The 26,459-nt window shown below is 37.9% G+C and overlaps 1 protein-coding gene across 2 annotated transcripts in view; it reads left to right on the top strand.

Annotated features, from left to right (window-relative positions):
• Positions 1-26,459, top strand: part of COPG2 (coatomer protein complex subunit gamma 2) — a 114,032-nt gene that overhangs the window by 23,424 nt on the left and 64,149 nt on the right. For both annotated transcript variants that reach the window (XM_029233277.1, XM_029233276.1), the window contains exons 6-9: positions 7,683-7,758; positions 9,453-9,545; positions 10,525-10,611; positions 11,700-11,857. In XM_029233277.1, coding sequence (XP_029089110.1) covers positions 7,683-7,758; positions 9,453-9,545; positions 10,525-10,611; positions 11,700-11,857 — 414 coding nt within the window. The remainder of the gene's footprint in view (positions 1-7,682; positions 7,759-9,452; positions 9,546-10,524; positions 10,612-11,699; positions 11,858-26,459) is intronic.

The following is a 26,459-nucleotide window of genomic DNA, read 5'->3' as shown; positions in this document are numbered from 1 at the left end:
TGGGGGGAAATCCACGTTACAGTTGACCCTTGCAACAGGAGTTTTGAGCTGTGCAGGTCCACTTACACACGGATCCTGAGGAACCACGTATAGGGAGAGCTGAATATAAGTTATATTCAGATTTTCGACTGCGTGGAGGGTTGGCACCCCTAACCCCTGCATTGTTCACGGGTCAACTGTATTCTTTTTTTCCTTCCTTCTTTTATCTCTTTTTCTTGAGGGCTCGCTTCCAAAGAATTGTGCAGTAGCATAGGGAGCTAAAACTCTGAGAGAATCCCATATTTCTGGTGAGAAGAACTGGGAAAAGGAGTCCTTGAGAGCCAGAGAGTGTGGGAGAAATGACATGCACAGAAGGCCACACAGAACTTGCGATCTGAAACTGCCTTGAGTGCTTGGTAAAACGAAAGTCAGCATTCCTCAGAGGCTTTTAACAGGACTCAGAGTCTCATGACATAGTATTCAGAATCTCCAGATACAATCCAAAATGAGTCAACCGGGAAAGTCTGACCAGTTCTCAAGGGAAAAGATAATCAATAGATGCCAGCCCGGTTATTATCTAGATGTTGGGATTGTTAAAGACTTGAAAGCAGCTAATACAACCGTGCTCCATAGAGGTGAACACTCTTGAAATGAATAGAAGAGTAGAAATTCTCAGCAGAGAACTATATATATAGAAAAGAACCAACTGAAAATTTTAGAAATTACGAAGTACAACATGCAAAATAAAAAATTCATTGGCTGGACTCAGTAGTAGGATAGAGATGTCAGAGGAAAGCGTCAGTGAACTTGAAAGTAATTCAGTAGAAATAATTCCAATTAAGAATAAAGAGAAAAAAGATGGAAAACAAAAATAAACAGCCCCACTGACCCATGGGACTGTATCAAAGGGTCTTACGTTCATGTCATTGGAGTCCCTGAAGAAGAGGAGAGAGGGATTGGTGCAGAAAATTTTTGAAGAAATTATAGCTGAAAACTTCCAAATTTGGGGAAAGACATAACTTTACAGATTCAAGAAGCTCAGTGAAGCATATGCAAGATAAACTCAAAGGAATCCACACCCAGATCATAAGGAAACTGCTGAAAACCAAAGATAAAGTATAACCCTTGAAAGCAGTTTGAGAAAAATGACTCATTACATATAAGGAAACTCCAGTTTAAAATACTGTGGGAGGACTTCCCTGGTGGCGCAGTGGATAAGACTCCACGCTCCCAATGCAGGGGGCCTGGGTTTGATCCCTGGTCAATCCCACACTCATGCTGCAGCTTAGAGTTTGCATGCCACAACTAAGGAGCCTGTGTGCTGCAACTAAAGAGCTGGCTAGCTGCAACTAAGGAGCCCACCTGCTGCAACTAAGGAGCCCACGTGCTGCAACTAAGGAGCCTGCGAGCCTCAACTGAAGGAGCCCTGGAGCCACAACGAAGGAGCCCACATGCTGCAACTAAGGAGTCCACCTGCCACAACTAAGACCTGGTGCAACCAAATAAATAAATAAATATTTTGAAAAAATACTGTGGATTTCTCATCAGAAAACACATTTCAGAAGATGGTGGAACACCGTCGTTTAAGTGCTGAAGCAAAAGGAAATGACAACCCAGTGTTCTGTATCCACAAAAAATATCTTCAGGGGTGAAAGTGAAATAAAGACTTCCTCAGATGAAGGTAAATCAAGAGTATTTGTCACCAGCAGACCTACTCTGAAGGAAATATTAAATGAAGTGTTTTAGGCTGAAGGGAAATGATACTACATCTTTGTAGTACTGAAAGAAAACAAAAAGCACAATTGTTAGCCCAGAATTCTGTGTCCAGCAAAAATAGCTTTCAAAAACAGTTGGCATAAAAGCAGTTTCAGACATGAAAAAGCTTAAAGATTTAATCTGTAGCCTTTTTTTTTTCTTCTAAGGTCTATGGACCTAAATATAAAACTTAAAGCTACAAAACCTCTAAAAGAAAACATATGGAAAAATCCTTGTGACCTTGAATTAAGCAAAGATTTTTGAGATACAACGTCAAAAGCTTGATCCATAAAGAAAACAAAAAGACAAACCACAGAGTGGAAGAAAATACTTATAAATTATATATAATAAAGGACTAGTATCTAGGGCATATAAAGAGCTTTCAAAATTTAATAATGAGAAAACAATACAATAAAAAAACGTGTAAAATCTGTGAATAGACACCACTAAAGAAGACATATACATGGCAAATAAAGCAAATGAAAAGATGTTCAACCTTCTTAGTCATTAGGGAAATTCAGTTTAAAACCACAATGAGATACCACTATACATCTTTCAATCGACTAAAAATTAAATAGACTGACTTTAGCAAATATTACTAAGGATGAGGAGGAATTGGATCTCCGGTAGGAATGTAAAGTGGTGAAATCATGTTAGAAAACATTTTTGCAGTTTCTTAAAAAGTTAAACATGAACCTACCATAAGATCCAGTTCGTTCACTTCTAGATATTAACCCAGGTGAAATGAAGCAAAAGTTAAATGGAGGCTTTTGGGGTATAGAGATTTGGAAAGAGCATTATGTCCAATGTTTCCATGAAAAGGGGGCTGAACAAATAGCAAGTTCAGCAATTTACCTGAATCCTTTAGAGTGCTGACACATATCTCAGAGTAACCAACTGGCTCAAAACCTAAAGAGAGATCAGAGCTTACAGCTTACCAGAGCTTGGACTGGGTTTGGTTTCTTGTTGCTCTTGTAACACTCAGTGCTCCCCAAGCTTGGCTTCAAATTCCTCTAGTGATACCCTATGTTTAGGTTGAGGGCTGGTGTGACAGAGTTTTTTTTTTTTTTTTCAATGATTGCCCTCAGCTTTTGGTATTTTCTTCCCCCAGCCCCTCAGAGAGGGTTGTTCTCTTGCAGGTTACTTACTTATCCCTCAGTGCAGTGGGCTGGTAGGGATGGGAGGCTGTTCTTTGTTGTTCTAATTAAGGCTGTCTTAGGCAGGCACCCTGTTCCTGGATCTTAGGGTTGTGGCCTTCACTTCTGCGCCCCCCCCAAAAAAAAAAGAATAGCCAGGAAATAACTGAAAAAGGGAAAACCGTGAGGAAGGACTAGCTCTACCAGTCCGTGAAATACTAAGGCCTGTACAGTTACAACAGTGTGGTACTGACACGTGAATAGACAAAGAGACCAGTGGAGTAAAATTGTGTGATGACTGTGTAAAGTGTCAACTCGGCCGTGCTGATCTACATTTTTCAGAATTCTCTGATACAAATGGAAAGTACAGAATTAGACCCAAGGACACATGCGAACTTAGTATATGACAAAGGTGGCATCTCTAATCACTGGGGTAAGCATGTACTTTTTTTTTTTTTTTTTCTTTTGCGGTATGCGGGCCTCTCACCACTGCGGCCCCTCGCGCCGCGGAGCACAGGCTCTGGACACACAGGCCCAGCGGCCACGGCCCACGGGCCCAGCTGCTCCGCGGCATGTGGGACCCTCCCGGACCAGGGCACGAACCCGCGTCCCCTGCATCGGCAGGCAGACTCCCAACCACTGTGCCACCAGGGAGGCCCCAGCATGTACTTTTTAATACATGTTTCTGGGACAACTGAGTAGCCACTTAGAAAAAGATAAAATTAGATCTGTATTTCACATCATATACATGAGTAAACTCTAAAAAGATGAGTATAAATTTTAAAAAATGAAACCATACAAGTACTAGAAGAAAACATGAGTATATTCTTCTTTAACCTTGGTGTAGGGAAAAGTTTTGTAATTATGACTAAAATCCAAAGGCAATAGAAAGGATTGATAAATTTGACTACATAATTTTTTTAAATTGCATGACCCAAACACCATAAAATATAGATAGAATAAACCAGGGGTTTGCAGTAGGGCCAAGTTGTGGTATAAACAGTTATTCTTAATTTATTGTCATGGTATCCTACATGACATTGCCATTCATTTTATGGCAAAAGCGGAGTGATAGTGGGCTCGTGACTGGGAGGGAGATGAGTAGTTTTATTATATTGTGCTTCACCTAGGAGCAGACAGCCTGTTGCTATGATAAGATGGCCTATTGAATGCTCAGCTGAGGTAGTAGGTTGGAGGAAGGACTCTGTGAGGTTGGGGAATTCTCCTCCAAGATGCCATATATCCATTGAATCGATTGCCAGTGTATGGTACTGTCACCAAGAAATAGAATAGGCAGGTCCAGAAATCAAGAGGTGGAAGTAGGACTGGCTCCTCTAACCCTCACTCGCAGTGACTCACTTGTAGAATTTATGCTTCCCATTCTCACCCCGAATGTGGATTAGAGGTCCTGGTTCCCAGGGGACAATGTTTTCAAGGGGTGAAAAGGGGGAAGCATTTAACCCATTGACTCCTGGTTCCCGTGGGTTGTGGATTGTCTCCAGCACAGAAACATCCCACACTTCTGGATTCTACATGTCTGAGTAACAGGTTGGCAACCTAAGGCATCCCACACTGCAGAGTCAGAGCAACCGTGGGGCAGGAAGTGAGCCAGTTTGCACACTTGAAATGATGACTCCTATTGGGTCACTTTGTGTTCTTCATGCTAGTAGACCAGCAGGTAATGAAAGGAGCTGTTATACTTGTAGAGGTAACTGACCTTGATCCCTATCAGGATCTAGTGTTGTTTCTATATAAAGGTGACAGGACTGTATCTAGAATTCAAGGTATTCACTTGAGTATATTTTTGTGCATTCACACATGGGAAAATGTTGACTAGGGACTAGGGAACAACCAATGGTCCAACCAGGGTAAATCCAACAAAGGCTCAGATCCCTTGGGATAAAGGTTTGAGTCACCTACCAGACACATCACCAAGATGAGATGAAGTGCTGGCCAAGAGTGAGGGAAATAAAGAATGGGTGGTTATAGGAAGGAGATGATGAATATCAATGATGGCTTTGAAATGTGTTGTAGCAGTATGGGTTGTACCATGTTCTACTCATCTTCCAGTCTCTTGTAGAAATAGTGGATGGTTATCATGTTGAAGACTCAGTGATAGATTAGATTCAATGGAAGACATATTCAAATGTGAGGGGTGCAAAGGATGGGCTGTATTGGGTGCCACTTTTGAGCAACCTCCCGTTTCCTCAGCCTCATCTTTGGTTCCAGCTGTGGCTGTGGTCAACATTGCCATGTAGGGTCCAGCTCACTAGCATCGATAGTGCCTCACTTCAAGCATGTCCTGTGCGTTTTGCTTCCTGCCCTGCAATTTCTTGCACACTCACTGAACTCACATGTGTGAGTTAACATGTGAATGTTAAGAGAATGGGGAGTTAACACTCCGGGGTGAAATCTCTACCAGGGGCTAAGAGCTAGTGGATAAATTCTTTCCTTTTCATCCCTTGAATGTGTGGTTTCTGAGATGTATTTCATTAAGCTCCTCAGAAGATTGGTCATTAAATAACCAGTTGCTTGTGGCAGTGACACACTAGAGAAAACTTTGGGTTGACTTTCCCTCCTCCTTTGTTTACTTCCTTATCTTTTACTTCTCCCTCAGAACACACTCCCAAATAAACTATCTGTATGTAAGCCTTTGCTGTCAGGGCAGCCCAAGCTAAACAGAAGTACAGAGCAGGGGTTGGCAAACTATGGCCCGTGGCCAAAACTGTTGCCTCATTTTGTAAATAAAGTTTTACTGGAACGTAGCCATGCCTTTTTGTTTATGCATTACTATGGCTACTTCCGTGCCATCAGCAAGCCAAGGAGAGAGGACTCAGGAACCAAACCTGCCAAGCCTCAGTTTTCCAATCTAATTGGAAAAATGCAAATATTTGTGAAAAAGACTGGTTGATAAATTATTTATCCCCAAACAATGGAAATCTGTGCTACCATTAAAAATATATTTTAGATACACTATTTAGATATTTTAATATATATAAATATCTAAACTTTTAAAACATCTGCCTATAAGGAAAGATTTTCAAGTTATATTACTAAGTAAGATTGAAGGTACCAGAAGAGTGGCGATCCATTGGCATGCATTTTAAAAAGTCTCTGTGGCTGCATATATTTTAAGAACTTTCTTAAGAAAACTTTAAGCAACTGTTCACAATGACTGTCTCCAGTTGAGTGGCACTACAGGCTAGGGTGGGTGAGGAGAGACTTAGACTTTATATTTTATACCTTTCTGAATACTTTGAAAATGGATTGTTATTTTCTACCTAATAATTGAAAAATGAACGAAATTGAAGGACTGTCAGTTATTCACAACTTTCTCCTCTTGGTGCCCTAATGGAGCGAGTTGGAGTTGGAGGCTGTTTTGGATTATGTGAGGGAAGTTGAGTGAGGGAGGAGGTGGATAGTCAGTTTGAGGGTAGTATAAATGCACAGAGGACAAGAGAAGGAAGGGTAAAAGAGTGAACAATCTAAAGGTTAAAAACCTTTTAAAATTACGGCCATGAAATTTTGTAGCTCAGTCCACGCTCTGCCTGTTTTTGCAGCTCCACAGAAAGGTCTGAAACCATTGACAATTATTTTAGAAAGCCATTTCTGTGAGAGCAAGACCTCATGAAGTAATCATTTTAGTCAGTTTCTTTTAAAGAGTTATTTTTAAGTCTGATGAGTTTTTGGGATTTTGGGGGATTTCAGCCTGAGGCTCTCTATATAATTGTCTGCTTTTTATGCCAGTAATCAGTATCTAAAATTATTTATATATTTAGTTTATGTGATTAATATCTCTTTTCCCACTGGAATGTAAGCTCCATGAAGGCAAAGACTTTGTTTTGCTCACTGCCGTATTCTTTTTTTTTTTTTTTACATCTTTATTGGAGTATAATTGCTTAACAATGTTGTGTTAGTTTCTGCTGTGTAACAAAGTGAATCAGCTATATGTATACATATATCCCCATATCTGCCTCCCTCCCACCCTCCCTATCCCACCCCTCTAGGTGGTCACAAAGCACCTAGCTGATTTCCCTGTGCTATGTGGCTCCTTCCCACTAGCTCTCTATTTTACGTTTGGTAGTGTATATATGTCCGTGCTACTCTCTCACTTCGTCGCAGCTTACCCTTCCCCCACCCCATGTCCTCAAGTCCATTCTCTATGTGTGCATCTTTATTCCTGTCCTGCCACTAAGTTCATCAGTACCAATTTTTAAATTTTTTTTTTAGATTCCATATATATGTGATACCATACTGTATTTGTTTTTCTGACTTGCTTCATTCTGTATGACAGACTGTAGGTCCATCCACCTCACTACAAATAACTCAATTTCGTTTCTTTTCATGGCTGAGTAATATTCCATTGTATATATGTGCCACACCTTCTTTGTCCATTCATCTGTCTGTGGACCCTTAGGTTGCTTCCATGTCCTGGCTATTGTAAATAGTGCTGCAGTGAACATTGTGGTACATGACTCTTTTTGAATTGTTGTTTTCTCAGGGCATATGCCCAGTAGTGGGATTCCTGGGTCATATGGTAGTTCTATTTTTAGTTTTTTAAGGAACCTTCATACTGTTCTCCATAGTGGCTGTATCAGTTTACATTCCCACCAACTCACTGCTGTATTCTTAAGATTTAAAATAGTCTTCTACCCAATAGTTTTTATATTTATCCAAGGAAGGCACTCAATAAATACTTGTTTAATCAGTAGTTGTATTAAGATAATTATGGGGACAAGTGGAATTAGCAAGGGGTGGACTCCACAAAAGAGAAAACTTTAATCCTATGGTAACCAATTTGATTTTTCTCAGTCTGACTAAGGACATGACTGGAAAGGAAGATGTGTACCGAGGCCCAGCCATCAGGGCTCTCTGCAGAATCACTGATGTAAGTTCTTTGTTTTACTGAGGTGCCAAAGGGGACCTATGTTTACCTGCAGGTGGCCATGTAAATTTAGTAGGATTCCCTGTCTGACTTTGTGAATCATCAGCAGAAGAGAAACACGACCACCAGAAAGGCTTTTGTGGCTCCAGGTTTTTTTTTCTTTTAGATTGTTTTTTCCTTTTGTTTATTTAGATTATTCTATTTCTCTCTATATTTACCCTCATGGACTTTTGTCATAGTCAGGGCACATTGCTTGCAGGAGACAAAAACCCATTCGAATTTAGCTTTAAAAAAAAAAAAATCTTTCTTACAAAATACAAATCTCTCAGAATTTGAGGTAAAGCTTACAACCAGAACAAGAAATACGGCAGCTCTAAGGAACTCAGCAGCAAGATTCTCAGATATTTACTATTATGATCCATCATTTACCAGGCTCAAGCCCTCTCATTTAAGTATTTAAGAGAAAAAATCTGATTAGCCATCAGCCAGCCAGTGGCTTGTTATCTGCCTGGGTCCAAATCAGGTGTTTAACCTTGACTTAGTCTGTTGTATTGGGAGGGATGAGGTTATAGAGTATGTTAGGCTGTCCCTTTCTTGGAACTCTGAGAAGGAAAGGTTAAAATGAAGGACAGGCTGGGCATTGCCAAGCAAATTGAATAATATTTCAGCTATATTCATGATTGGGTGTATTTTATGTATATGCTTGCAATCTTCTCAAATTTCAGAGGTTGAGCAGGATTAAATGGTAAATCTGGATCCTAGGAGGAGTAATAGAAATGGTTTAGTATTTTTCAGTGCTCAGTTACTTTATTGTGGTTGCTTTTGCTTTTAGCATTAAATTGATACCATAAGACTTGACCATTCCAGGGCTAGCTAAGACTCTTCATCTAAGTATCGATCTTGGTGTATTTATGCATCCTTACTTACCTGCCACCACCTTCCCAGTGCTAAGCTTTCTTCCAGATAAATTAAAAAGAACTTTATTTTAAGAGGATTTCCTATTGAGGACTCAGTATAGTAGCATATTGCACATTTAATTTCTTATGAATCTAAAATAATCAGAGATTACAGTTGATTTATAGGACCCTCTGGGATCCATATAAAATACGTGCCCTACACGTAGAGGTATCTTCAGGACTTTAAAAGCATCCCCATTTAGGAATTTCTTTTATAATATCCCTGATAGGTTCAGCCTCTACTTGTGTATTTCTTCCGAACTGGGATTCTTCATTTTGAGATAGTTTATTTCGTTGTGGAACAGTTATTCCTCTTCCTTACAAATGTTCCTTCTTTTTTCTTTCTTTTTTTTTTTTTTTTGCGGTACACGGGCCTCTCACTGTTGTGGCCTCTCCCGTTGCGGAGAACAGGCTCAGCGGCCATGGGTCATGGGCCCAGCCACTCCACGGCATGTGGGATCTTCCCGGACCGGGGCACGAACCCGTGTCCCCTGCATCGGCAGATGGACTCTCAACCACTGCACCACCAGGGAAGCCCCCAAATGTTCCTTCTTGAAGCTGCCACTTGGTTGTCTGGGTTTTGCCCTCTGGGATCTGATTATTATATGATAAGCCTTTTAATGCATTCTAAATATTTGCACAGAGACAAATACGTGACTTGTTTTTGTAAATTATTTTGAAGTGGTAGTTTTGGATGAAAATGTTCTGCTTCAACCGCTTTTTCTTTATGAATGTTCTCAGGGAACAATGTTGCAGGCCATTGAAAGATACATGAAACAGGCCATTGTGGATAAAGTCTCCAGTGTATCCAGTTCAGCATTGGTATCTTCCTTAGTAAGTGAACAAGTAACTGGTTCGCATGCATGGTACAGTTTCTAGTTGCAAAAACAAAGTATCAGTATGATGCTCTCACAAATGAAATATTTAAAAAATATGTATACATTTCTGTTACTTTATATAATAATGCTTTACCTGAAAGAGGAACATTGAGCAATTAAAATGGGCAGTTGTAAAAACATGAAATTTTCATATGTTTGAAAGGTTTTGGTAATCAGAAAGCTATGTTGTATATATAATACAGATAGTGGGTTAGGGTGGGATGGGGATCAGGGAAGAAACTGAGCTAATCTCTTTCTTTAAATCTTCCTTTATGACCTGCCCTTCTACCTCTTGTCTCTTTGTCCTCTGCTTTTGTTGGTGCCCTGTGTCTGCAGTGTCCTTCAGTCCAAAGTCTACTGTCCCATTACTAAATTTCCTCCCAGGAAGTGCTGTTTGTTTTAGTAATATCTTTTCTTTCTCTTTTTTATCAAAACAAAATTTATTCATGACAGCCTATCACATTGTATTTGATTAAAATTGGTTACTAATGTGTGAATGGATTAGATCATCTGAATCACGAGAGTTGCTGGTTCTGGAATATAATTGGTCAAGTTTTACAGCAGGTACTCTACTTTTTTATGGTACTCTGTTTTTTCTTCCAGGTGAGTTTCCTGGAAGTAAAACCTATAATGTTAACATTATTTAAGTACCATCCTATTAATTATCCATTCCCTCCCCGTCCTTCCCCTCTCATTACTTCCCTTTATACACCTTTCCCAGCCCACAAACATATGCTCACCTTTGCAAAGGGGTCTTGGAGAAAGTGTTTCAGGTTTATTAGTTGTCTCAGAGACTTGAAATAGACTTATAAAAGCTATAACATTGTTTCTCTTTTTCTGGAAATGTCTGTTAGTAATTTTCCAAGAAAACTAACTCATGTTTCTAAACTTTTAGTGACTGTGCATGATCTGTTCTCAATTTTTTCTGTATTTAGCACATGATGAAGATAAGCTATGATGTGGTTAAGCGCTGGGTCAATGAAGCCCAAGAAGCTGCTTCAAGTGATAATATTATGGTCCAGGTACTGTCATTGAATCACCTTAGCTTATGTCTCCAGATCATCTTTCTTTAGCCCTACATTTTAAGGGCAGTTTATTGATTCCCCAGATGAGTATTAGCTAAAGGCTAATATTAAGCAGCATGATATTAAGTATATATTAGTGCATATTCCCAAGTGAGTATCCCACTAATTATGATTACCACTGTAGGCCCTGCTATAGTGTTTAGTAGAAACTGTAGGAATGTTTGAGAAGATTCTTATATTCAGTGGTAGTTTGAGATGCTCATTCCAGAGGTCATAATTCATTTCAGTCCTTTGTTTGAAAAATAATTTGTGAAGATGGATGTTCAATTCCAAGCTTTTCAGGCCTTGATTATACTAGACATTAGAAAAACAGTAAAGAGTAATTATCACTTTGTGAAGCTTTAAAACTGTTCTGTTGGAAAGATCTCCTTTTGATATTCATTACGCTATTCTTAATTAAAAGGAACAAGATTAAATTCTTAAGTGGCAATTTTATGTAAAGTACTCCATTTATATTTGAGAGGGTACTTATTTATCCTCTTTTAATGTTTACTTCTCATGTTAGCATATTCACTTATGAGGAAGTAGAGTAGTAATTTTTCCCTTGGGAAACATTCTCACCTTCCTAACTCTGATCATTGTGTTTTTACACAAAGTGCCATGATAATTACATGCCATAAGCCTACTTCAGGAGATTAATCCTTTAACCACTAACATAACCACAGATGATTTAAATCCACTAAGCAAGACCTGTAACACTGGTTAAAGCCTTGGACCTGAGAGCCTTTGTACTAACGATGGATGGGGCAACGCTGAACCTGCTAGAGCCATCTTCAGATTGTATGTCACCCCCTTAATACTTACCTAATCTGTATTAACAACTTCTGAGGGTAAATTAGAAACTCTTATCCTTTCAATCATGCCTGTGTTTGAATCAGTATGAAAAAGATATTCTATTTGTATACATTAAACTTGGGTATCTTTTTATTAAAAATGTATTTCCGTATGATTCTATATTTATGTAAGTTTTATCCTCTTCCTACTCAGCCTTCTCTCTATATCATATTCTTTTTCTTGTTCTTTAGTACCATGCGTTGGGAGTTTTGTATCACCTTAAAAAGAGTGATCGCCTTGCTGTTTCTAAGATGTTGAATAAATTTACTAAATCTGGTCTCAAATCACAGTTTGCCTACTGCATGTTGATCCGAATTGCCAGTCGCTTACTAAAAGAAAATGAAGAGGGGTAAGTGTTTTCAGCTAATCCTAAGTAATTTTCCATTTGCTGGTTAACATACCTCAGAGTTTATTTCCTTTATGAATATTTTTTGGGCAATGTCGACTTTACAGATGGATTTGGTGTTTTCCAAATTAAGAAAAAAAATTTGGGATTCCAAGAACCACAACTTTTTTTTGTGGCCTCTCCCGTTGCGGAGCACAGGCTCCGGACGCACAGGCTCAGCGGCCATGGCTCACGGGCCCAGCCGCTCCGCGGCATGTGGGATCTTCCTGGACCGGGGCACGAACCCGTGTCCCCTGCATCGGCAGGCGGACTCTCAACCACTGCGCCACCAGGGAAGCCCAAGAATCACAAATTTTATTTTTACTTTAATGTATGCTCCAGCATATATACTTAACAGATTGTGATTGCTAATAATACAATAAATAACAAACTGATATTGAACAAAAATATTTATCATAGGTTATATAGTAACTAAATGTGAAAGCTGGAAGTGACATTAAGAATCATCTTGTTTATCTTTTTTATTTTTATAAAAGAGAATGTTGAAGTACTGCATTTAATAATTTATTTAAAGCACATGAGGGAAGCTGGTAGAAATACACATTCATAAGGTTCTTATACTGTTCATGAAGTAGTGTTATAGTATCTGATGGCAGACTGATAATATAAGGATGAATACTGTAACCTTTTGAGTAATCACTAAAAAAACTAGGAGATATAAATGTCAACAGAGAAGAAAAAATGGAATATTAAAAAAAATATTCAGGGCTTCCCTGGTGGCGCAGTGGTTAAGAATCCACCTGCCAATGCAGGGGACATGGGTTCGAGCCCTGGTCTGGGAAGATCCCACATGCTGTGGAGCAACTAAGCCCGTGCACCACAACTACTGAGCCTGCGCTCTAGATAGAGCCCGTGAGCCACAACTACTGAGCCCATATGCTGCAGCTACCGAAGCCCATGTGCTTAGAGCCTGTGCTCTGCAACAAGAGAAGCCACTGCAATGAGAAGCCCACACACCGCAATGAAGAGTAGCCCCCGCTCGCTGCACCTAGAGAAAGCTCGCGTGTGGCAACAAAGACCAAACACAGCCAAAAAAAAAAAAAAAAAAAATTTCAGCTGAGCTTCCTGCTTTCAGTAATGGTAGAGTAGCTTGGTTATATTAGCCCTCCTGCAAATAATGATTGTATCATTAGTCCAAAACTGTGCGTCCGTGAAACAAAAGAACACACACTATTTGAAAGTACTGGTGGGTGGTGAAAAGCAGGCAAAAACTGGAGGGAAATTACTGCGTGGAAGACAGAAACTATACTGGGTGAGATTTGTGTATATCTGGCTGGTCTCTGAGGGCACTCCACAATTTTGGGGTGTGGGATCATAGAAAGCCATAGTATTTATGGACAGTGGGGACAGAACACAGTTTGAAATTAGAAGAATGATGAAAATTTAGGGTGGAAACCCTGGGAAAGAGGGAGCCACAGATACAGTGAGCCTCAGAATCAATTTTAAACTCTGCAAAAATCTTTGGCTGACTACTCAAGTGTGCTTATACAGGGGAAGACTCTAGTAAACCTGTCAAAAAGCAGTAGCTGTCAGCTGAAAGAACTGAATGGAGAGTTCACTTGCAACTCACCATGGAGAAGATAACGTTTGGAATTCGATCCCAGCTCAGTTAACTGCCTGCTACAGGAACATCTTAGATTCTAGAGTCTTTGCATTATATCGTTCACAATGTCTATATACAGTAATAACTAAAAAAATAAAAATAAAATAAAATTGCTAGAAGTGCAAAGAATTTGGGAAATGTAACCAGTAGTCACATTTTACTATAAGCAGCAAGAGGAAACCAGGTCATACCTTCACCACTTTCCTTGGAAATTCCCTCAAGTAAATATCCCTCAAGTAAATATCCAAAAATTACAAATTCTGCTTTCCACATAACTGTAGGACACAGTTTCACTGAGCTCTGTGCCAGTACATAACAAGGATCCACCTTACTCCATTTTACAATAACAAGTTTCTGACCTCCTTCTGATCCTCCAAGACCAGCTTTCTACAAGCGGTCTGTGAGCCCTCACTGCCTCTCCTTCAAGACCAAATTTATAATAACAGTCCGTCAAGGCATTTTAGATTTTCTTCATTATGCTCACTAGAATTCTTCCAGCCTCTGCCTATTGTCTGGTTCCAAAAGCAGTTCCACAACTTTAGGTATTATAGTAGCACCTCACTTCCAGGTACCAAAATCTGTATTAGTGTTTTATTGCTGCCATAACAAATTACCACAAATGTAATCACAACATCCATGATCTCACAGTTCTTCAGGTTAGGCATTGGTCTCATGGGGTAAAGTTAAGATGTTGGCAGTGTGCTTTTGCTTACTGGAGGCTTTGGGAAAAAATCCACTTGCAATCTCGTTAAGGTTGTTGGCCAAATTCATTTCTTTGTGGTTATAGATTGTAAGTCCCTATTTCCTTGCTGGCTGTCAGCCAGGGGTTGGTCTGTGCCATTTAAGGTAACATATTCACAGGTTCCATGGAGGAAAGCATGGACATCTTTGGGAAGCCATTTTGCCTGCTACAAGTACAATAACTGAAATGGATTATTTGCTGGATGAGCCTAACACCAAACTAGAGGTGGCTGAGGAGAGTGAAAGTGTTAGTGAATTTGAAGATAGTGCTATAGAAAGTAACTAATTTGAAGAGCAGAGAGAACAGATTAAGGAAAAATAAACAGAGCTTCAGAGAACTGTGGCATAATATCAGGTGGCCTACCACTTGATATATGATTGGAATCCAGAGGGAGATGTGAGAGAATGGAGCAAAAAAGGTATATGAAGAAATAATGAACAAGTATTTCCCAGTATGCATTTATTCTAGAACTGTAAGGTTGACCTAACAGTCAAAAATCAACATAATATTTCTCATCTGAAGAATAAAGGAGGGCTTCCCTGGTGGCGCAGTGGTTGAGAGTCCGCCTGCCGATGCAGGGGACACGGGTTCGTGCCCCGGTCCGGGAGGATCCCGCATGCCGCAGAGCGGCTGGGCCTGCACGTCCGGAGCCTGTGCTCCGCAACGGGAGAGGCCACAACAGTGAGAGGCCCGCGTACCGCAAAAAAAAAAAAAAAAAAAAAAAAAGAATAAAGGAGATAAATCTTAACATCTTGATGCTAAAAAGCAATTGATAAAATTCAGTGGCAATTTGTAATTAAAAATATCTTTTCAAAGCAAATAATAGAAGGGAACATAATTATTCTGATGAGAGTACCAAAAAATCTACAATAAACTTTATACTTATTGATGAACAATTAAAGGCTTTCCCTTTAAGACTGTGAATGAGACAAGGATGCTTGCTAATCCTGTTTTTTAAGTAACATTTTACTGGAAGGCCCTACTTGGTGCAATAAGTTAAGAAAAAAATAAAATATCTAAAGATTTGAAAGATGACATGAAAGTGTCTTTGCAGACAACATGACTGTGTATATAGAAAGTGCAAAATAATCTATATATTACTTATTAGAATTGATACATGAATTTACCCAAGTTACTGGATAGGCTAATATCCAGAATCAATTTTATTTCTACATACCAGCAACTGATCAATAAGATACAATTTTGAAAAGATGGTACCATTTTAATTAAAATCAAATCATTAGGAATAAATCTACCGAAAATTGTATACATCTCTACACAGAAAATTATCAAATGTTATTTAAAGTAAGACTTGAATAAATGGAGGGATAGATCATGTTTTTAGATTAGAATATTCAATACTGTAAAGATAGCACATCATCTTATTTTGATTCATGAATTCATTGAACCCTCAATCAGAATTTCAATTGGCTTCTTTTAAATACCAAACAGAAATGCATACGTTTGTGTGTCAAAAGACATACCAAGGATACCTTTAGTACTCTTTTTCATAATAGCCCTGAAATGGAAGCAGGCCAAAGGTCCATCACTGGTAGAATCAAAAAATAAATTGTGGTATATTCATATAGTAAACAGTATGCAACAGTGGAAATGAACATATTACCATTGTCAAATGTAACCACATGGATAAATCTCAAAGAAGTCACATACAAATACATTCTGTATAGTTTTGTATAAATTAATTTCAGACTTAACTGGCACAACTAATCTGTAGTATTTTTTTGTTTGTTTTTGTTCTTGCGGTACGCGGGCCTCTCACTATTGTGGCCTCTCCCGTTGCGGAGCACAGGCTCCGGACGCACAGGCTCAGCGGGCATGGCTCACGGGCCCAGCCGCTCCGCGGCATGTGGGATCTTCCCGGACCGGGGCACGAACCCGTGTCCCCTGCATCGACAGGCGGACTCTCAACCACTGCGCCACCAGGGAAGCCTACCGTGATGAATATTGATGTTAGATGGAAGTAAAAGCATGTTAAGGTTTTTGTGGTTTGTTTTTGTTTGGGAGGAAGATATTGTTAGTGATATTAAACTTTGTCAGAAATATATATGGGTTAGTAACTAAGAATATAAATGGAATATAAAGCTTTAATAATGTTGAAATAAAAATGGAACAAAGAAAAGTTGATTGAAGGTTGGTAAGGAAAAAATAATAAAGGCAAAGTATATAAATAGAAAAAAGAAAATAAATTGGATAGAATTAAGTGTAAATGTGTTAGTTATCTCTTGCTGTGTGACAGATTAGCCCAAAACTTAGCCGCTTATAGCAGACATTTATTATCTCACAGTTTCTGTGGTTAGGAATTTGGAAGTAGCTTAGCCGTCTGGTTTTGGTTCAGGGTTCTTCATGAAGTTGCAATCAAGTTGTCAGAGCTGTAGTCATCTGAATCTGGAAGATTCCAATTTCATTCATGCAGTAGTTGATAGGCCTCAGTTTCTTCCTGGCTATTGACCAGGTGCTTCGTTTCTCACTTTGAGAGCCTTTCTCTAGGCTGCCTGGATGTCCTCACAGCCTGGCAGCTGGCTTCTCCAGAGTGAACTGAGGGAGAGAGCCTAAGGTGGAAGCTGCATTGTTTTATAACCTAATCTTGAAAGTGACATGCCATCACCTCTGATGCTTTCTCTTGGTCACACAGACCAACCCTCGTATAATGTGGGAGGGGACTACACAAGGATGTAGATATTCAAAAGTGGAGATTTGGGAGGAGCATCTTGGAGGCTGGCTAGCAAACAAGATTATTTCAATTATAATAATAAATGTAAATGGGTTTACTTACATTATTAAAGGATTACTTATTAAAAGAGTCTCAGATTGGGTAAACAAAATAACAGACCTACTATATAGCCTTTTACATAAGACACTTCCAAACAGAATGACGAGGAAACATTTCAAGTAAATATGTCAAGAATATATGCTAGATATATACTAACACAAAAAAATAGTTTAGCATTATTAATCTAAGCCCCAATAGGAATCAAGGTTTAAAGCATTAAAAATGACAGTGGGATTTTGTATTTTGACAAAAGTAATGGTCTTAAAAATGGTATAACAGGAGCGATCTTACATATACTTAATAGCGTTGTTTCAAAATATGTAAAGCAAAATGTTAAATACAAGAAATTAAGGTCTTGGGAGACTTTATTTATTTTTGGATTTTGAATTTTATTTTTTTATACAGCAGGTTCTTATTAGTTATCTGTTTTATACATATTAGTGTATATATGTCAATCCCAATCTCAAGGTCTTGGGAGACTTTAAACACTTCTCTTAGATGGCCAGTCAAGCATAAAAACTTCAGACTGTAGTTGACCTGTATATCACTGATAACAAAATTGACCTTGGATTTATAACCCTGTGTCCAAGAGAGAATACATAATATTAATTCTTTAAAATTTTTAAATTGAGAAACATAATGTACATATAGAAAAATGCATAAAAGTTGTAGTTGTATACATTATGTCCACTTTCTGTGAGACACTCTTATATACATTAGGTGGTAGTACATTTCTGGTATTTCAGAAATGTTTTATGTATCCTTCTTGGTCATAACTACCCCCAGTAGAAACCACTTTCTGACTTTTATGGTAGTTATTTCTTTGCTTTTATTTAGATTTTTACCCCCCTGTGCATGTATCCCTAAACAGTAAAGTTTAGTTTTGCCTTGTTTTGAACATTCTGTCTATAGAATCATGCAGTATTTTGGGTCTTGTTTTTTTTTTTTTTCCACTCAGTATTCTGGTGTAAGATTCACCCTTGCTTTTGGTGTAGCTCTAGTTCATTTGAATTATATTTTATATTTCCTTGATTGAATACTTCCTAGTTTATTTATATTCATTCTTCTATTAATGGGCATTTGGATTATTTTCTGTTTGGAGGACTTATTAATAATGAAATGGCTATAAACAGTATCCCTGTACCTCATACCACACTGCCTCATTACCATAGCTTTATGTCTTTGTAGGTAAGCATGCATTTCTATAGGGTACATATCTAGGAATAGAATTGCTAGATCATTGGGTATACATCTCTTTACTAGGTAACGTTAGACTTTTTTTCAAAGTGATTGTACCAATTTACACTCCAGCCAGCAGTGTGGGATTTCCTGAGGCTTGATATTGTCAAACTTTAAAAATTTTACTAATCTAAGGGGTATATTATATATTTTTTATTGAGCTATAACTCGCATATCATAAAATTCACCTTTGTAAAGTGTATAATTCAGTGGTCCTTAGTATATTCACAAAGTTGTATAACCACTACTACTAACTCCAGAACATTTTTACCACCCTAAAAAGAAAACCCCAACCATTAACAGTCCTACTCCCTATTCTATCCTCCCCTCAACCCCTGGAAAACATTAATCTGCTTCCTGTCTCTATGGATTTGCCTGTTCTGGACAGTTCATATAAGTGGAATCATACAACATGTGGTCTTTAGTTTTTGGTTTCACTTACAATAATCTTTTCAGGGTTCATCTATATTGTAGAAGTATCAGTACCTCATTCTTTTTATGGGTGAATAATATTCCACTGGGTGGCTATACCATATTTTATTTATTCATTCGTCTGTTGATGGACATTTGGGTTGTTCCCACTCTTTGGCTATTATGAATAATGCTGCTATTGGCAGTCATGCATAATTTTTTATGTGGACATGTTTTCAATTCTCTTGGACATTTACCTGTGAGTAGAATCCCCAGGTCATAATGTAACTATGTTTAACTTTTCGAGGAGTGCCAAACTGTTTGACAAAGTGGTTGTAACCATTTTACATTCTTGCCAGCAGTGTGTGAAGTTCTGATTTCTCCACATCCTCACCAACACTCACTATTGTCTGTCTTTTCTTATTATACACACCATAGTAGGTATGAAGAGGTATATCAATGTGGGATTTTTTTTCCCCCCACTGGAAAAGTTTTATTGAAAAAAAAATTATACAGATAAGTTCTTGGTCTGACAGCAAGAAAAGTTTTAGTTCCCTAACAAGTTTCAGCATCTTCTCATATGCTTATTGGGCATTTGTATATCTTTTTAAAATCCTTTGCTCGTTTAAAAAAAAATGGGGTTATTTGTCTTTTATTGTTGTTTGAAATAGTTGTTAAATATATTTTGGATACTAGACCTTTATTAGGTATATAATTTTCAAGTATTTCCTCCCATTCTGTGGCCTTCCTTTTCACTTTCTTGATAGTGTCCTTTGAAGTACAGAAGTTTTAAATTTTGATGAAGTCTAATTTGTCTTTCTTTCTTTGGTTGCTTGTGCCTTTGTTATTATACCTAGGAAACCATTATCTAACCCAAGGTCACAAAGATTTACACCTGTGCTTCCTTCTTCTAAGAGTTGTATTTTTTACATTTTGGTCTTTGATCCATTTTGAGATATTTTTGTATATGGTGTGAAGCAGGGGTCCATTTTCATTCTTTTGCATGTGGATATGCAGTTGCAATATGAGTTTGCAGTTGTCTCAGCACCATTTGTTGAGAGACTGGTCCTTTTCCCTTGAATTGTCTTGGTATCATTGTCAAATCATTGTGGTTTTAATTTGTAATTTTCTAATTACTAATGAGTTTGAGAACCTCTTTTTATATTTATGAGCCATTTGGATATTCTTTTTATTTAAATACCTATTGGAGTTTTGCCCTTTTCTTTTTTTTTGTTTGGGTTATCTGTTTTATCCTTATTGATTTCTAGTTCTTCTGTATTCTAGATGTGAGTCCTTTGTTGGTTGTATAAGTTGCAAATAGCTTTTCCCACTCAAGTTTGTCTGTTCCCTTTCTTGATATCTTAATGAACAGAACATTCTTAAAGGTAATGTCATTCTTTTACTTTCAGAATAATATTTTTGGTGTCTTGATCAAGAAATGTTTTCTACCCCAAGTTCTCAAATGTTATCTTCTGTACTATTTTCTACAAGCGTTATAGTTTTAACTTCCATGTTTTAGGTCTATAATCTACCTGGAATTGTTTTTTGGATATGGTATAAGGTAGCAGTCTTTTTTTCCCATATGGATATGCAGTAGTCCCAGCACCATTTGTTGAAATACCTGTCTATACCCATTGCTATGCAATATCAGCTTTGCCATGAAACAGGCATCCTTATATGCATTGGTCTGTTTCTGGGCTCCTGTTCTCCACTACTCTATATTTCTCTCCCTGTACCAGCAAAACATTGCCTTATCATCACAGCTTTATAATAGTGTAGATATATGGTAGAACAAATCCTCCTCTCTTATTCATTTGCAGTAGTGTTTCTCAGTTCTCAGTTCTTATTTCTCTTCTCTCTGTGTGTGTATATAATTTTATCAGGGATTGTTTAGCTTTCCCCTCAGTTGAGTTTGCCTCTTCCTGGGACACTCCCACCAAGAACATTAATAAAAACCAAGAAGTTCTAACCTGGGCAATCTTATCCCCCAGATTTTTCATTCGTTGGGACTTTAGGGATATTTTTCCACAGGCAGCTAGTGAGACCAACCATCCCAATGACTGGCCATGCTGCCAAAATGAGTCTCTTTTGGTCATGCTGCCAAATGACCTCTCATTCTTTGATCCACTTCCAGAAAGCTACAGTAGAAACCTGGCTTGATGCCCACCTTGCTGTAACAATTTTTATGCAAATAAGTACAAATATCCAAGCAAAACTCATACCTAACCTACTGGAGTAACATTCATTGGGTGAAACGCATAGACTGGTGCAGTACTAGTTGCACTGGGCTCCACATTGCCTTTTCATCCTAGGACAGTGTACAGAGGTCTATCAGGACCATTTTTCTCACCCCAAGAAAGGGATTATGACCCTTGGGTTTTGAGATTTTTAAACTGTGTATAATTATATGCCAACAAATTGGATAACCTAGAACGTATTTTGATGGCTTAACATAAATTTTGAGGGAAGCAGCCCTTCCCTGGCATAATCAAGGGCTGGGATCCAAACCTTGCCAGATGTATGACATGGTATGCTAGTAGTAGAAATCTCCATGTCCACCTTTACTGTTGGGGAAGCACCAGCCCCTCCTTTGGCATGATAGGAAGGAGCTTGAGTACAAGCTTTGTGGGTGACCAGAATCGATTACACATTTAGCTGAGTCCAGTTGTTATGGAAGTTCATAGGAATCCAGCTTCTTTTCTGAGTGGCCGGAAGATCAGTTTTGGACAAAATGACCATACTCCGCACTTGTTAAACTCATTTATTAATTTTCAGAATTTCTCTGGTAATTATTTTTGATTTTGTATGTCCAGTATTGTAGTTGGCCTTTAAAAAAATTACAGTTTTTGCTATGAACTTCCCTCTTAGCACTGCTTTTACTGCATCCCATAAGTTTTGGTATGCTGTGTTTTTGTTTGTATGAAGGTATTTTCTAATTTCTCTTTTGATTTCTTCTTTGACCCATTGGTTGTTCAAGAGTGTGTTGTTTAATTTTCGTATGTTTGTGAATTTTCCAGTTTCCTTTTGTTAATTCTAATTTCATCGCATTGTGGTTGAAAAAGATACTTGGTATGATTTTAATCTTCTTGAATTTGTTAAGACTTGTTACCTAATGTGATCTATTCTGGAGAACATTCCCTGTGCACTTGAGAAGAATGTGTATTTTGCTGCTCTTGGGCAAAAAGTTCTGTATATGTCTGTTAGGTCAATGTAGTTCCAGCCCACTGCTTCCTTATTGATTTTCTGTCTGGATGTTTTATCCATTATTGAAAGTGGGGTATTGAAGTCTTCTACTGTTATTGAATTGCTCTCTTTTCCCTTCAGATCTGTCAATGTTTGCTATATTTAGTTTTTTGAAAATTGTTTTGACTATTCTGGGTCCTTTATATTTCCATATAATTTTAGGATCAGCTTTGAATTTCTACAACAAAAAGCCTGCTGGCATTTTGATAGGGATCGCATTGAATAGAATAGATCTATTTTGGATAAATCAATTTGAATTTCCATCTTGACAATATCTAGTCTTCCAGTCCGTGAACTGAAATTGTTTCTCCATTTATTTAGATTTCTCAGCAGGGTTTTGTAGTTTTCAGTGTAAAAGTCTTGCATTGCTTTTATTAAATTTATTTCTAAGTATTTTACTCTTTCTGATGCTGCTGTGAATGGAATTGTTCTGTTAATTTTGTTTTGGATTAATTGTTGCCAATATATAGAAATCAGCAGTTGATTGTTGATTTTTGAGTTTCACGTGTTGATCTTGTATCCTGTAACCTTGATATGGTCATTTATTTGTTCCATTTGTGTGTGTGTGTGTGTGTTGTATTCCTTGGGATTTTCATGTACAGGATCATGTCTTCTGAGAACAAATACAGTTTTACTTCTTCCTTTCCAAACTAGATGTCTTTAATTTCTTTTTTTCCTAATTGTACCATCTTGAACCTTCAGTACAATGTTGAATAGAAGTGGTGAAAGCAGACATCCTTGCCTTGTCCCTGATCTTAAGGGGAAAGCATTAAGCATGACGTTAACCATGGATTTTATGAAGATGCCCTTTATCAGGTTGAGGGGATTCCCTTCATTCTCTAGCCTTTTTGAGAGTATTTATCATAAATTGGTGTTAGATTTTGTTGACTGCTTTTTCTATACCTGTTAAGATGATCATGTGGTTTCTGTCCTTTTTATTATTAATTTGGTATGTAACACAAAGTGATTTTTTTTTCCTTTTTTAAAATTGAGGTAGAGTTGATTTACAATATTATATAAGTTTCAGGTGTACAACATAGTGATTCACAAATTTTAAAGGTTATACTCCATTTCTAGTCATTATCAAATCTTGTGTGTATTACCTGTGCTGTACAATATATTCTTGTAGCTTATTTATTTTATGAATAATAGTTTGTGTCTCTTACTCTCCTACCCCTATATTGCCGCTCCCCCTTCCCTCTCCCTACTGGTAACCACTAGTTTGTTCTCTATATCTGTGAGTCTTTTTCTTTTTTGTTATATTCACTAGTTTGTTTTATTTTTTAGATTCCACATATAAATGATATCATACAGTATTTGTCTTTCTCTGTCTGACTTATTTCACTTAGCATAATATCCTCCAAGTTCATCCATGTTGTTGCAAACAGTAAAATTTCATTTATTTTTATGGCTGAGTGGTATTCCCCTGTGTATATATACGACATATTCTTTATCCATTCATCTGTTGATGGACACTTAGGTTGCTTCTGTATTTTGGCTGTTGTAAATAATGCTGCTGTGAACACTGGGGTGCATATATCTTTTTGAATTAACATTTTCCTTTTCTTTGAATATATCCCCAGGAGTGGAATTGCTGGATCATATGGTAGTTCTGTTTTTAGTTTTCTGAGGAGTCTCCATATTGTTTTCCATAGTGGCTGCACCAATTTATATTCCCACCAACAGTGTAGGAGGGTTCCCTTTTCTCCACACCATTCTCCACAGCATTTGTTATTTGTGGACTGTTTAATGATGTCTGTTCTGGCAAGTATGAGGTGATATCTCATTGTGGTTTTGATTTGCATTTCTCTAATAACTAGTGATGTTGAGCATCTTTACATGTGCCTGTTGGCTATCTGTATGTCTTCTTTGGAATAATGACTATTCTGTACTTCTGCCCATTTTTAAATCAGGTTGTTTGTTTTTTTGTTTGTTTTGTTTTTGTTTTTCTTAACATCTTTGTTGGAGTATAATTGCTTTACAATGGTATGTTAGTTTCTGCTGTATAACAAAGTGAATCAGCTATACATATACATGTATCCCCATATCTCCTCCCTCTTGTGTCTCCCTCCCACCCTCCCTATCCCACCCCTCTAGGTGGACACAAAGCATGGAGCTGATCTCCCTGTGCTATGTGGCTGCTTCCCACTAGCTATGCCACTCTCTCACTTCTTCCCAGCTTACCCTTCCCACTCCCCGTGTCCTCAAGTTCATTCTCTACATCTGCATCTTTATTCCTGTCCTGCCCCTAGGTTCTTCAGAACCATTTTTTTTTTTTTTTTTTTAGAATCCACATATATGTGTTAGCATACAGTATTTGTTTTTCTCTTTCTGACTTACTTCACTCTGTATGACAGACACTAGGTCCATCCACCTCACTACAAAGAACTCAATTTCGTTTCTTTTTATGGCTGAGTAACATTCCATTGTATATATGTGCCACATCCTCTTTATCCATTCATCTGTCGATGGACACTTAAGTTGCTTCCATGTCCTGGCTGTTGTAAATAGAGCTGCAATGAACATTGTGGTACATGACTCTTCTTGAATTATGGTTTTCTCAGGGTATTTGCCCAGTAGTGGGATTGCTGGGTCATATGGTAGTTCTATTTTTAGTTTTTTAAGGAACCTCCATACTGTTCTCCATAGTGGCTGTATCAATTTACATTCCCCTCAACAGTGCAAGAGGGTTCCCTTTTCTCCACACCCTCTCCAGCATTTATTGTTTGTGGACTTTCTGATGATGGTCATTCTGATTGGTGTGAGGTGATAGCTCATTGTGGTTTTGATTTGCATTTCTCTAATGAGCAGTGATGTTGCGCATCCTTTCATGTGTTTGTTGTCAATCTGTATATCTTCTTTGGAGAAATGTCTATTTAGGTCTTCTGCCCATTTTTGGATTGGGTTGTTTTTTGATATTGAGCTGCATGAGCTGCTTGTATATTTTGGAGATTAATGCTTTGTCAGTTGCTTCGTTTGCAAATATTTTCTCCCGTTCTGAGGGTTGTCTTGTTTATGTTTTCCTTTGCTGTGCAAAAGCTTTTAAGTTTCATTAGGTCCCATTTGTTTATTTTTGTTTTTATTTATCTTTCTCTAGGAGGTGGGTCAAACAGGATCTTGCTGTGATTTATGTCATAGAGTGTTCTGCCTGTGTTTTCCTCTAAGAGATTTATAGTGTCTGGCCTTATATTTAGGTCTTTAATCCATTTTGAGGTTTTTTTGTGTGTGTATGGTGTTAGGGAGTGTTCTAATTTCATTCTTTTATATTTAGCTGTCCAGTTTTCCTAGCACCACTTATTGAAGAGATTGCCTTTTCTCCATTGTATATTCTTGCCTCCTTTATCAAAGATAAGGTGACCATATGTGCGTGATTTATCTCTGGGCTTTCTCTCCTGTTCCATTGATCTATATTTCTGTGTTTGTGCCAGTACCATACTGTCTTGATTACTGTAGCTTTGTAGTATAGTCTGAAGTCCAGGAGCCTGATTCCTCCAGCTCCGTTTTTCTTTCTCACGGTTGCTTCGGGTATTCGGGGTCTTTTGTGTTTCTATACAGATTGTGAAATTTTTGTTCTAGTTCTGTGAAAAATGCCATTGGTAGTTTGCTAGGGATTGCATTGAATCTGTAGATTGCTTTGGGTAGTGTAGTCATTTTCACAATGTTGACTCTTCCAATCCAAGAATATGGTATATCTCTCCATATGTTTGTATCATCTGTAATTTCTTTCATCAGTGTCTTATAGTTTTCTGCATACAGGTCTTTTGTCTCCAGGTAGATTTATTCCTAGGTATTTTATTCTTTTGGTTGCAATGGTAAATGGGAGTGTTTCCTTAATTTCTCTTTCAGATTTTTCATCATTAGTGTATAGGAATGCAAGAGATTTCTGTGCATTAATTTTGTATCCTACTACTTTACCAAATTCATTGATTAGCTCTAGTAGTTTTCTGGTGGCATCCTTAGGATTCTCTATGTATGGTATCATGTCATCTTCAAACAGTGACAGTTTTACTTCTTTTCCAATTTGGATTCCTTTTATTTCTTTTTCTTCTCTGAGTGCTGTGGCTAAAACTTCCAAAACTATGTTGAATAATAGTGGTGACAGTGGGCAACCTTGTCTTGTTCCTGATCTTAGTAGAAGTGGTTTCAGTTTTTCACCATATGGCCTTTATTATTTTGAGGTAAGTTCCCTCTATGCCCACTTTCTGGAGGGTTTTTATCATAAACCGGTGTTGAATTTTGTCAAAAGCTTTTTCTGCATCTGTTGAGATGATCATGTGGTTTTTCTCCTTTAATTTGTTAATATGGTGTATCACATTGATTGATTCGCGTATACTGAAGATTCCTTGCATTCCTGGCATAAACCCCACTTGATCATGGTGCATGAGCCTTTTAATGTGCTATTGGATTCTGTTTGCTAGTATTTTGTTGAGGATTTTTGCATCTATGTTCATCAGTGATACTGGCCTGTAGTTTTCTTTTTTGTGACATCTTTGTCTGGTTTTGGTATCAGAGTGAA

This window comes from Monodon monoceros, unplaced genomic scaffold (genome assembly GCF_005190385.1).
Source record: "Monodon monoceros isolate NGI ecotype Baffin Bay Population unplaced genomic scaffold, NGI_Narwhal_1 Super_Scaffold_2, whole genome shotgun sequence".
Lineage (NCBI taxonomy): Eukaryota > Metazoa > Chordata > Mammalia > Artiodactyla > Monodontidae > Monodon > Monodon monoceros.
The sequence above is the reverse complement of the archived record's forward strand: the minus strand, read 5'-3'. Positions and strand labels throughout refer to the sequence as shown.